The sequence below is a fragment of the Bubalus kerabau genome, chromosome 11 (assembly GCF_029407905.1).
Source record: "Bubalus kerabau isolate K-KA32 ecotype Philippines breed swamp buffalo chromosome 11, PCC_UOA_SB_1v2, whole genome shotgun sequence".
In the NCBI taxonomy this organism is placed as follows: domain Eukaryota; kingdom Metazoa; phylum Chordata; class Mammalia; order Artiodactyla; family Bovidae; genus Bubalus; species Bubalus kerabau.
The window spans coordinates 100,803,984-100,816,532 of NC_073634.1; the positions used below are offsets into that span (position 1 = coordinate 100,803,984).

At 47.3% G+C, this 12,549-nt stretch overlaps 1 protein-coding gene across 2 annotated transcripts in view; it reads left to right on the forward strand.

Annotated features, from left to right (window-relative positions):
- The first annotated feature begins 2,884 nt into the window (after positions 1-2,884).
- GARNL3 (GTPase activating Rap/RanGAP domain like 3) overlaps positions 2,885-12,549 on the forward strand; it is a 162,098-nt gene continuing 152,433 nt past the window's right edge. The window contains exon 1 of one of the 2 annotated variants that reach the window (XM_055541190.1): positions 2,885-3,026. In XM_055541190.1, the coding sequence (XP_055397165.1) occupies positions 2,935-3,026 (92 nt within the window). In that variant the 5' untranslated portion in view covers positions 2,885-2,934. The remainder of the gene's footprint in view (positions 3,027-12,549) is intronic. The other variant, XM_055541191.1, reaches the window with a different exon arrangement.

A 12,549-nucleotide genomic window follows, 5' to 3' on the forward strand; every position in this document is an offset into this window, starting at 1 on the left:
TCTCCCAGCAAGATCCTGGCTCCCCACCCCCCACAACCCCCACCCAGCACTGGGTAGAAACCCTGTGTGGATTCCTCCAGAAAGGCTTTGAAAGACTCAACAGACTGAATAGTCTTCAATTTGCGAGTCCAGTTACTGTCCGAGTGGCCGGTAGGCACAGGACAGCCAGGCACAGAGCTATGGCTGGACACAGTGAGGATTCCGAGGTGGAACGAGAGAGTCACATCAGAACACTTACAGTATTTACTTCAGAAGTTCTTTGGTTTTAATTTCAATGTTAAATACAAGTACAGCTTGAGTGAGAGCTGCTTTCCCTTGGGTGTCGAGAACTTGTCCCATGGACCACCTCACGGCTGGTGCTGCACAAATGTGTGTGCGCCACGGGCAGCCCCCAACCCCCTGCTCGCAGCAGCAGATGGAGCATCTGTGAGTTCTGTAACCACTCATCTCTTTATCCATTTCTGAATGACTGTGACCAGTCAGTAACAATAGTGATTAATTTAGTGTGGTAAAATCTTCAATAAATTTTGTGCCAAAATGCATGGTTTTTCACTTAGCATTCAAAATGTTGCATAGAAAGTAGTTTTCAATTTCTTACGTATTCCTCCAAGTAAGTTGAAAATCAATTTTTACATTTCAATTCGTTTCTTGTTCAATCTGTTGCACTCTCCCGAGCTGTCTTTTTTTTTCCAGCAGACCCCCCCCTGCATGCGATTGTGTAAGGACTTTCCCTAATTCTTGTGAATTGTCTCATCCGCAGTAACCACTGAACATCAGCCCTCTGTGGGATTCTTTAGATTTTTGGTGAAGTATTTTGTTACCTCAGTCTTGTACCAAGTCGCTGTATTTTTCAGCTTGTTACGCGGATAATAATTGTTTCACTAATTAAATACTTTAGTGTATAAACATTTTTGTTTACTTTGAAATTAAATGTGTTTTCCAATGAATATTGCTCAATTTTTTAAAGTCACATGCATTCCTTTAGCCAATAGTTGCTGTGCCAGACACAGACGTGAAGGAGGTGTGGGCACTCAGATAAGAGATTACTAGAACATGAATGACATACAGGAGCAGTGCCCTCAGGGAGGGGCAGAGTTAGTGCTGTGGGCACTCGGGGACAGGACACGGAGAATTGGGGGAAGCCTTAGAGAGAGGGCAGCGCCATTTGCAGATTCATTTCAGAGATGGCTGAACACGTGGTGGGCAGGAAAGGTGGGAAGATGCAAGAGGAGAAGGAACAGGACAAGGTTGGGGAGGCAGGCAACCCAGTATCGCTGAGTCAAGGATTTGGGGGTGTTATGGGCTCCAAGACTGAAAAGGTATGTTGGAGGAAGTTCATGATGCTGCATAAAACCCAGAAACCCACTCTCACTTTGCTTAAAAGGAAAGTGGGGTGGGAGAGACTGTCTTACAAGGATTGTCTCATAGGAAACCTGAGGGGAGGACCAAGTTGGAGTCTCAAGGGGCAGGAAAGAGAAATGAGAAGTCACCTACATTTTGTCCTCTCCCCTGCATTCTCCAGACTGACTTCTCTGCTGGAATATGCGGCAGTGAAGGAGTCCATACCTGGGAAAGCACCTTGAAGTTGTTGAGGGAGTGTGCACCAGGGGGTAACGTGATCCAAGCTGATCGTGGAGACCCCGGCCCCACCTGCCGCAGTTTCCCAGCTAGCGTCTTCCAAGTTCACGCTTCCCACACACACACTCAGCGTCTGCTCCACCAGTTCTTGGCCAGCATGACCACACCTTCCTCACTATGACAAGCCCCCCTGACTGAGGGTCCCTAGCTCACCTCCTCCTCACTACTTATGTGGTACGATGACCGCCAGCTTTACCCGGATAGGGTCGCTGCCCTCAGATGCAGGTCATTGTTCGAGGGCTCTGAGATGGATGCATCTGACAGTGCAGGACTAAGTCAAGACCTGAGCCCACAACTGGTAGCCTGCAAAACTCCAGCCCCTCGGCCTCACTGCGACAGGCAGGCATCACAAACGCCACCTGCAGACAAGCAGTACTCTTTTTTTGATGGATGGCGAGATCCGCGAGCTAACGCAGACGGTAAAGTAGAATCCCTATTTAGCTTCAATTTGGTACCCAGAAATGTAACCAGCCAGCCAGGACCTGGGTACCCGCGGAGGTGAGGGGGAGTAGGCGGGGGTGTGGGCGGGGCCTTAGGGCTGGGTTGAGGCGGGCCCAGAGCTTGATTTGGGAGACCTCAGTCCCGGGCTGGGGAGGTGGGGTTGGAGGTGGGGGGTGCTGGAAGAGAAAAGGCAAGGCCTTGACTATGGGTGGGACACGGGGAAAGGCGGCCCTCGGGGGGACGGCGCTATATTAGAAAGAGCTGAGAGGTTCTTGGACGTGGAGGGAAGACTCTAAGGAGCCGATCCTTGGAGGTGAGGGCAGAGGCCGCGACCAAGAGCTCAGTAGTGGGAAGGTAGGTGTGTGGGGCCTGGGTCTGTGCTGAGGGCCACCGAGCGGGAGCAGCGAGGCCACGGACCGTACGGAGTTGGGGACGGGATGGCATCTTGGGCTGGTGGGCCTAGACGAGGTGCTGACAGCCTGCCTCGCGAACCCCGCGGGATTCTGCGCGGGAGGGGCGTGGCTGGAGCGCGGGGCGGAGCTGGGGTGGGCCTGGACCCTGCAGACAGACGCTGAGTGGGCGGGGGCTGCAGCTCGGGGCGGGGTTAGGCGGGGTCTGAAGCGGCTGAGGGGCAGAGAATGGGCGGGACTCAGTCTCGGGGCGGGGCCTACACACCCCACCCCACCCCCCCATCGAGGGCGAGAACTGGACTGAAGTTTGGGGCGGGGCCTAGGCCGGGCTGAGGCGCGCGGGGCGGGGCGTGGGCTGCGGCGCGCTAGCCGAGCGGCCCGCCGAGCCCCGCCGAGGCCCGAGCCCACCCGAGTGCGCCCGAGCCCGCGGCCCCCGCCCGGGGCGATGGAGCCGGAGCCCGGCGGGGCGGCCGCTGCGCTCCTGCGGCAGAAGAGGGCGGCGCTGCGGCGCAGGGGGTGCAGCTTCGAGAGCCCCAGGTACAGCGGTCCGGGAGGGGTGCGGCCGGGAGGGGCGGAAGTGGGGAGCCAGCCACGTGGGGGGTGGCGGTCTGAGGGGACCGAGGGCCGCGAGGCCGCGGCTCGAGGAGGGGTCTCGGCGGGGGCTGGGTGAGTCTGAGGGGAATCCGGCAAGGAGCCTGAGCCCAGCGGCTGGGAATCGAGGGGGGCTGGGTCTCCCGAGCGGCAGGTGCGGGAGGGAGTCGCCTCAGAGGAGCACCTGACGAGAATCCCATCCCGACGAGACGCCCCCAAAAGCGTCGGTCCCTTGGCAGGCCCCGAGCAAAGCCGTTGGCTGTAGGCAGATTTCGGGCTGAGGAGAATTGCCCTGTCCGCCTCTTGTAAATGCTCAAGGACAAGGTCGGGAAATAGCCCCCCTAACGTCTAAGGGAGGAAGGTCTCCCTCCACCGGGAGAGTTCCTCTGCGCCGCCCCAGGACCCGGGCCAGCTCCAGCCTCCCCGCCTGGCCCCTCAGGTAAACACACCTGCTGCCTCAGGGCCCCGCCCATCCTGGCCGTTGGCCCCCGACGTGCCCGACCCCTCTGACCCGCCGACGCTTTCCTCTGCCAGGGCTGCCTTGCCCCTCTCGCCCGCGCCCCTGGGGAACTCGCCTGAGGTGTTCGGGACCTTCTCCCAGGAACCTTGCCCCGCTGACACGCGCTCCCCCGCCGGCCTCGGTGGCGCTCCGTCTGCCCGGCTAGATTCCTTCCCTCGGAGGGCATCTTCTTAACTTGGAGTGCCTTCTCTCCCGCTCTGACGTCGCTGAAGTGGGCCCTCCCGTTTTTTCAGTTTCTGGCCTCTTCTAGAATACTCTAGCAGCCCCCCAACTACACTTTTCAGTCTTTATTCTTCCACCTCTTTTTATTTTAAACAAAAAAATTTTCCCCCGTGGCTGCACCTGGCATTAGTTGCGACAAGCAGAATCTTCTATCTTTAGTTGTAGCGTGTTGGAATCTAGTCCCCCGACCAGGGATCGAACCCCCAGCGCTCTTGGATTGGCACCACCAGCGAAGTCCCTCTTCCACCTCTTAAATCCACATCCTCACTGTCCGCTGGAAGAGCCTTACCACACTGTCCACTGCCCTTCCCATGCTCTACCCCTGCTCCCCACTCCTGAGAGTTCTCCATCCCCCAGGGCCTCCATCGGGGCTGGGGCAGAGAAAAGGGAGAAAGAATGGAAGTGGGACTCTGGCCCTCCTGTGGAAGAAAAGCTAGGATAAAGAAACAAACAGGACCCTGAATATGAGATGCCAGGCTCTTGGGCACCTCACCTCACCCTTGGTGCTCCCACAATACTGGATAAGAGTGTCAATCTCCTGAGAACAGGGACTGTAGCTGTTCACTGCTCTGTCGTCAGAGCCTGGCTCAAGCCTAGCCCATCACAGATGTTTACTATCTGTTGAATAAATAAATGCCTGACCAGCTGGTGATTCTTCCCCTATGCTGTGCTGTCTCTCATCTGTGCCTTGACTCATACCATGCTCTTAGAATAAATAGTCTTTTCTTTAGTCTTTGGGTAATGCCTTTCCCTCCTCCTCTGGGAAGTCTTCCCTGAACCCCAGGCTGAGTTCTGTGCTGTCTCAGCAGTCTACACATTGATCTGCTATTCCACACATCACTGTGGATAATTACTGGGATATTACCTTTCCCCGAGCATGGGCAGGTATGGTTTTTGCCCTTCTGATGCTTACACTCTTGCTGGAGCACAAAGGATGGGAAGTGTACCAAGAAATGAGGCTGAAGAGATGAGTCAAAAGCTGGATCCAGGCCTGTGGTAGAATGTTTAGAGCAGCTCTGTCCAATAGAACTTTCTGTGATGATGGAGGCATTCTATAATCTGTGCTGATTCTGTGGCCACTGGCCACCTGTGGCTATTGAGCACTTGAAATATGGCTAATCCAACTAAGGAAATGAATTTGAAATTTTATTTCACTTTAAACCTCCTTTGCCCATGGGATATCCCAGGCAAGAATACTGGAGTGGGTTGCCATTTCCTTCTCCAGGGGATCTTCCCGACCCAGGGATTGAACCTGGGTCTCCCGCATTGCAGGCAGATTCTTTACCATCTGAACCACCAGGGAGTCCATTTAAATAGCCACCTATGACTAATGTTTCCAATATTGGACAGCACTGGTTTAGAAAGTTTCTCTCTTCCTTTGGAATCTCACTTTTACTCCTTTGTCTTCATGACCTTATACCTGAAATGACCACAGCCTCCAGAGGTTTTTCCCTTTATTTAACACTCCATGATATTATCATATAAACCTTAGAAATAACAATTACCATTTTTCTGATTATAAAAATAATTTATTGGAGGACAATGTATTTAAGCCACGCTTTATTATTGTACCTGCAGTTTATTATCAGTTTTTCACTTGTACTAAAGACGCATGGAATGCACATGCATTTGTCTGTGTGTGAGTCTGTAAGAGGTTATCATCTTCAGAGAAATTCATAGCAGTGATGGAGATTATTGGACCCAAGAAAATGAACATTTTAAAGGCTTTGAAGCATAAGGCCAAAATGCTGGGAAGTTGTGGCAGTTTACAGTTCTCCCAAGAGCATATAAACATTCCTGTTTTTTTCATCTTCAAATGCTAGGTATTATTTATAAGGCATTACTATTTATAAATATTTGCCAAAGTGGTACCGTATTTTAACTTGAATTCCCACATTTAGTAGTGAGATGAAACTTTTTTCTCACATTAACTCATAATCTGTATTTCTTTTTCAAATGAAATACATATCATGCACATTGTCCATTTTTCCTTGGGAATATTTATCCTTTCCTTATTGAAGTACTTTATTAAGGGAATTAATTTTTTGGTCAAATATGTAGCAAGTATTTTTAAAGTTCATTATTTGCCTTCTAACTTTCTTTACAATGCTTTTAGACAATTATTTTTTTAAGTTTAGTCAAATCTATTAATTTATTCATCTTGTTTATTCTTAGTTACCAAAGGCTTCCCTGCCTTAAAACAGTTAAAGGTTCATCTACAATTTCTCCAGTTGCTCTTGTTCCTTTAAGAAAAAATTACCTCTTTAATGAGAAAAACAAATATAGTATATTAACACATATATATGGAATCTAGAAAAATGGTATTGATAAAACCTATTTGCAGGGAAGGAATGGGGAAATGGCAACTCACTCCAGTATTCTTGCCTGGAGATTCCCCATGGACAGAGGAGCCTGGCAGGCTACAGTCCATGGGGTCCCAAGAGTTGGACATGACTTAGTGATTAAACCACCACCAATGGGGATGCAGATGTAGAGAATGGACTTTTGAACACAGTGGGGGAGGGTGAGAGGAGGACAAGTGGAGAAAGTAGCATCAACATAAATACACTCTCAGGTGTAAGATGGCTAGCTGGTGAGAAGTTGCTGTGTAGCACAGGGAGCCCAGCCTGGTGCTCTGCAATGACCTGGAGGCATGGGATGGGGCAGGGAGGCTAGGGAGGGAGGGGTATGCTGTATAATTATGGCTGATTGGCGTTGTTGTATGGCAGAAACCAACACAACACTAAAAATTTTAAAAACAAACAAAAAATTACGTCTTTCATGCAGTAATCCAAATCATCTCACTTTTAAGTGAGACTATGAAGAGCAGTCTTGTACTGGACTGACATCATGGACTTTTAGGGCCAACAGAAGAATCACCTGTGAAACATCTTAACCAAACAGGTCTGTGGGTCCCTCCCCCTGGCCTGTTGTTCCCAAAAGTCCGGGATGGTGATGGGGCGTGGGATGCAGATGACTGTGATGGAAAGCTAGGGGAGAGAGCCTCCATCTCACTTCTGGGTGTGTTGCAGGTTTAGCTTTCCCTACTCCAAAGTCCTCTACTGCTTCTCATTTCGTGCTGTGTCAAGTTTAAATGACGATGCCTCATGTTTAGGGCCTTTCAGAATCTGGTTTAACCGTATTTATTCATTCATCTTGGTGATATCATGGCAAAGAAGGCATTACTTTCAAGATGTCAGCTATCTTTGCTGACTCTCCCATATCAGCGCCAATAACTGCGGGCAGACACAGCTCATAATGGATATAAAGGAGCAAGGAGGGGCCCAGGCGTGAGGGCTCCGAGCAGGTGGCAGTGAGAAGGACTAGCTGGGAAACCTGGTGCTGCGAAGCCGCTTGCCCTGGATGTGTTTGTCCTCATTGGTAGGAAGGCTCATCAGGCAGTGTTCGAGAACAAGGACTTGGGAGCCACACAGACCCAAGTTTAGGTTTCTAACATCTCACCTGTATTGTGTGTGACCTTGGGCAAGTTGCTTAACCCCTCTGAGCCTCGGTTAACTCATTTGTAAAATGACAGTTAACACCGCTCTCACAATATTGATGTGAGCTTTAAGTGAACTGATTTATGCAAAGTGCTAAAAACAGTGTCTGGCACAAAGCGTGACTAAATCATAACTGTTATGGACAAAAATGATTAATGTCTACGTGAAAGTTCTCAACCTTTTCCTTCCCGTGCCTCATTAAAATTCTAGCTTTGCCTGTTCAGTTTTTCCTCCTCCCCTGCCCTGAGAGCAGGGTCCTGCCCAGCATCTTTGCAGTTTCTGAAGCAGTAAATTTAGGAAGAGAGGGACTGAGGCAAAGGACAGTGGGTCCACAGGGCACTGGTTAGGACTGCCCGAATAAAAACTTTTAGGAAGTGTTGACCAGTCAGAGGTACAGAAACACCTACTTTGTCTGAGGGCAGCTAATAGGTTTCCCTAACGTTTTTGTTGCTCTAAGTTATATTTTAAGAAATACATCTGTTATCTTTTGTGACTTAGTGATGAACCTGAGTTATTTTAAAGTACTCTTCTACTGCTGAGCTGTGTCATTTTGGTGGCAACACTGAATGGAGCCAAACCACACATGAACCGAAGCGTTAACAGGGTCGTGCAGTAGGACTGGATTTGCAGCATCAGTCCTCAAGATTAGAGAATCTCAACACTGAACGGAACTTCAGACATCTCTTAGGTCACCCTCTCAAACAGTGGTTCTCAAAAGTGTGGTCCCTGAACCAGCAGCATCAGCATTATCTGGGAATTTGTTAGAAATGCAAGTCCCCAAGCCCAGCCCCAAATTTACTCAATCAGAATCTCTGGGGATGGAGGCTTAGAAAACTGAGAATCAGTGCTCTCAGGTCTAATAATGTTCTCAAACCTGACATATATGAGATCACCAGGAAGGATTCCTTTCTTTTTTAAAAGAAAAATCATTTATTTATTGGCTTTGCTGGCTCTTTGTTGCTGTGCACTGACTTTCTCTAGTTGTGGCGTGTGGGGGCTACTCTCTAGTTGAGGTGCACAAGCGTGTCATTCCGGGCCTTCTCTTGTGGAGCACACGCTCTAGATCATGGGCTCAGTAGCTGTGATGCACGGGCTTAGCTGCTCTGTAGCATGTGGAATCTTCAGCTTGAACCAGTGTCACCTGCATTGCAAGGTGGATACTTAACCCCTGGACGATCAGGGAAGCCCAGGTTCAGTTCAGTTCAGTCACTCAGTCATGCCCGACTCTTTGCGGCCCAATGGACTGCAGCACACCAGGACTCCCTGTCCATCACCAACTCCCGGAGTTTACCCAAACTCATGTCCATCGAGTCAGTGATGCCATCCAACCATCTCATCCTCTGTCGTCCCCTTCTCCTCCCACCTTCAATCTTTCCCACCATCAGGGTCTTTTCCAATGAGTCAGTTCTTTGCATCAGGTGGCCAAAGTATTGAAGTTTCAGTTTCAACATCAATCCTTCAATGAACACTCAGGACTGATGTCCTTTAGGATGGACTGGTTGGATCTCCTTACAGTCCAAGGGACTCTCAAGAGTCTTTTTCAACACCACAGTTCAAAAGCATCAATTCTTCTGCACTCAGCTTTCTTTATAGTCCAACTCTCACATCCATACTTGACTACTGGAAAAACCATAGCCTTGACTAGACGGACCTTTGTTGGCGAAGTAATGTCTCTGTTTTTTAATATGCTATCTAGTTTGGTCTTTCCTTCCAAGGAGTAAGCATCTTTTAATGTCATGGCTGCAGTCACCATCTGCAGTGATTTTGGAGTCCAAAAAATGAAGTCTGTCACTGTTTCCCCATCTATTTGCTATGAAGTGATGGGTCCGGATGCCATGATCTTAGTTTTCTGAATGTTGAGCTTTAAGCCAACTTTTTCACTCTCCTTTCTCACTTTTATCAAGAAGTTCTTTAGTTCTTCTTTACTTTCTGCCATAAGGGTGGTGTCATCTGCATATCTGAGGTTATTGATAATTCTCCTAGCAATCTTGATTCCAGCTTGTGCTTCATCCAGCCCAGCGTTTCTCATGATGTACTCTGCATATAAGTTAAATAAGCAGGGTGACAATATACAGCCTTGACGTACTCCTTTTCCTATTGGGAACCAGTCTGTTGTTCCATGTCCAGTTCTAACTGTTGCTTCCTGACCTGCATACAGATTTCTCAAGAGGCAGATCAGGTGGTCTGGTATTCCCATCTCTTTAAGAATTTTCCACAGTATTGTGATCCACACAGTCAAAGGCTTTGGCATAGTCAGTGAAGCAGAAATACATGTTTTTCTGGAACTCTCTTGCTTTTTTGATGATCCAGCGGATGCTGGCAATTTGATCTCTGGTTCCTCTGCCTTTTCTAAAACCAGCTTGAACATCAGGAAGTTCACGGTTCACGTATTGCTGAAGCCTGGCTTGGAGAATTTTGAGCATTACTTTACTAGCATGTGAGATGAATGCAATTGTGCGGTAGTTTGAGCATTCTTTGGCATTGCCTTTCTTTGGGATTGGAATGAAAACGACCTTTTCCAGTCCTGTGGCCACTGCTGGGTTTTCCAAATTTGCTGGCATATTGAGTGCAGCACTTTCACAGCATCATCTTTCAGGATTTGAAATAGCTCAACTGGAATTCTATCACCTCCACTAGCTTTGTTCCTAGTGATGCTTTCTAAGGCCCACCTGACTTCACATTCCAGGATGTCTGGCTCTAGGTGAGTGATCACACCATCGTGATTATCTGGGTCGTGAAGATCTTTTTTGTACAGTTCTTCTATGTATTCTTGCCATCTCTTCTTAATATCTTCTGCTTCTGTTAGGTCCATACCATTTCTGTCCTTTATTTTGCTCATCTTTAGATGAAATATTCCCTTGATATTTCTAATTTTCTTGAAGAGATCTCTAGTCTTTCCCATTCTGTTGTTTTCCTCTATTTCTTTGCATTGATCACTAAGGAAGGCTTTCTTATCTCTCCTTGCTATTCTTTGGAACTCTGCATTCAAATGGGTATATCTTTCCTTTTCTCCTTTGCTTTTCGCTTCTCTTCTTTTCACAGCTATTTGTAAGGCTTCCTCAGGCAGCCATTTTGCCTTTTTGCATTTCTTTTCCTTGGGGATGGTATGTCACGAACTTCTGTTCATAGTTCATCAGGCACTCTACCAGACCTAGTCTCTTAAATCTATTTCTCACTTCCACTGTATAATCGTAAAGGATTTGATTTAGGTCATACCTGAATGGTCTAGTGGTTTTCCCTACTTTCTTCAATTTACGTCTGAATTTGGCAATAAGGAGTTCATGATCTGAGCCACAGTCAGCTCCTGGTCTTGTTTTTGCTGACTGTATAGAGAGGGCTTCTTAAAACAGTTTCCTGTCCCTCCCCCATCCCCCCTTGAGATTCTGATTCTCTGGGTGAGGATGGATCTGTGGATGCATTTGTAACAAGCTCACAAGTAACGCCCGAATTGCTGGTCCAAGGACATGTTTAAAAACCAGTCCTCTAGGATAATACAGGAATCTTTTCTACAGAAACCCTGGAGCTGGTCATCCAACTTCTGCTTATTACATCTAAGTCAGGGAGCCCACAACTACATTTGTTATCGGGCAGCTTTATTATCTTTCCTTAATAGTGAAGTCAAAGCTTGCCTCCCTATTCTTACCACCCATCATTTATATTAATAATTCTGCTTTCATTGCCATTTGCAGAAGCAATGCCTGTGGCTCTGATACCAGGTGAAAACTGGTGGCTGGATTGTGGTCAAGTAATTCATACTCCTGGCCTCTCGGTTATAATCACCATGGAACAGTTGTCCTTCAGCTACAGGAAGGACTAGTAATACATCACACTTTTTCTGTTTAGTACCTTAGCACTTTTTCAAATTTTTTTGAGATTATCAAAGGCTGTGAATGGCAAGCAGAGGAGAATCATCAGCTCATGAAACTGCAAAATGCTGGGGAAGACCAAGCTTTAAAAAGTGAAAGTGTTAGTTGCTCAATAGGATCCAACTCTTTGTGACCCCATGGACTGTAGCCTGCAAGACTCCTCTGTCCATGGGATTTTACATACAAGAATAATGGAATGGGTTGTCATTACCTTCTCCAGAGGATCTTCCCAACCCAGGGATCGAACCCATGTCTCTTGCATCTCCTGCATTGGCAGGCATATTTACCACTGGCACCACTTGGGAAGCCCAGACCAAGCTTTAGGAAAGAGTAGAACCAGGTGCTCAAATAATGTCCTCAGGAGTCTTTTTTCATTTTCTGGATTGACTTGATTCTCAAAGTCTTTCCACCTGGAGACAAAGAAAATGAACGATTCCAGGCTTACTTTCTATTAGTGAACAATCCCAGCAGAAAGATATTATAAGACCTCCTTCTCAAAGGTTCTAGAACACGCCCCAGGCTTGACATTCTTTGGATCTCTTGGGTTCTATGCTCATCTGTGAATCAATCATTTTGACCAGAGGGGATAAAACATGCTAATTGGCTGGGCCTGGGTCATGTGCCCAAGCCAGAATTGGGCGGGGGGAGAGGGGGGGTTAGATCACTTCACAAAGACCATGAAGAAGTGATTGCCCAAAGGAAAAATCACAGTGCTATCATCAGAAGAAGGGGAATGGATACTGGATGGGCGTCTCTATCCAAAAAAAAAAAAAAAAAAAAGCAATTAAATTTGGAAAGCTTTCCAAATTACAGATTCCCAGATGTCACCCTAGAGTCACCGAATGGGGATTTCTGCATTTCTTAAATACTCATTGTAAAAGACTACCTTAGTTGAGTGGTTAAATTATGCTTACTAAGTTTAGCCACAGTGAGAAAAGAGCCCTACATAGACAGAAGATTCTGAATTACAAATAGAAAACATATTTTTCACTTTCCCAAATACTGCTTCCTACAGAGTGACTTCCTTATTAGTAATGCATAGAGCCCACGCCTTGTGAGAACAAATTTGATGCCAAGACAAATGCTTTCTTATTCCTGAAGATGGCTTTCTAGGCCAAGACAGAATCAAAAAAGAACAATTATCCATTATGCATTTGCTTGCCTCCTTTTCTTCTTCCTTATGTTTCCCCTGACTCTTAGATTTTTTTTTTTTTTCAGGAGAACTTTTTTTTCCAGGTAGTATAAACAAGCATTTTAATGTGAGTTGTTTTCACAGCCTTTGTTCCTCTATATTATGTCATTATTCTTTTTGTTTATGTCAGCCCCTTAAGTATTTAATCACAAATAAATCTGCCACTGTC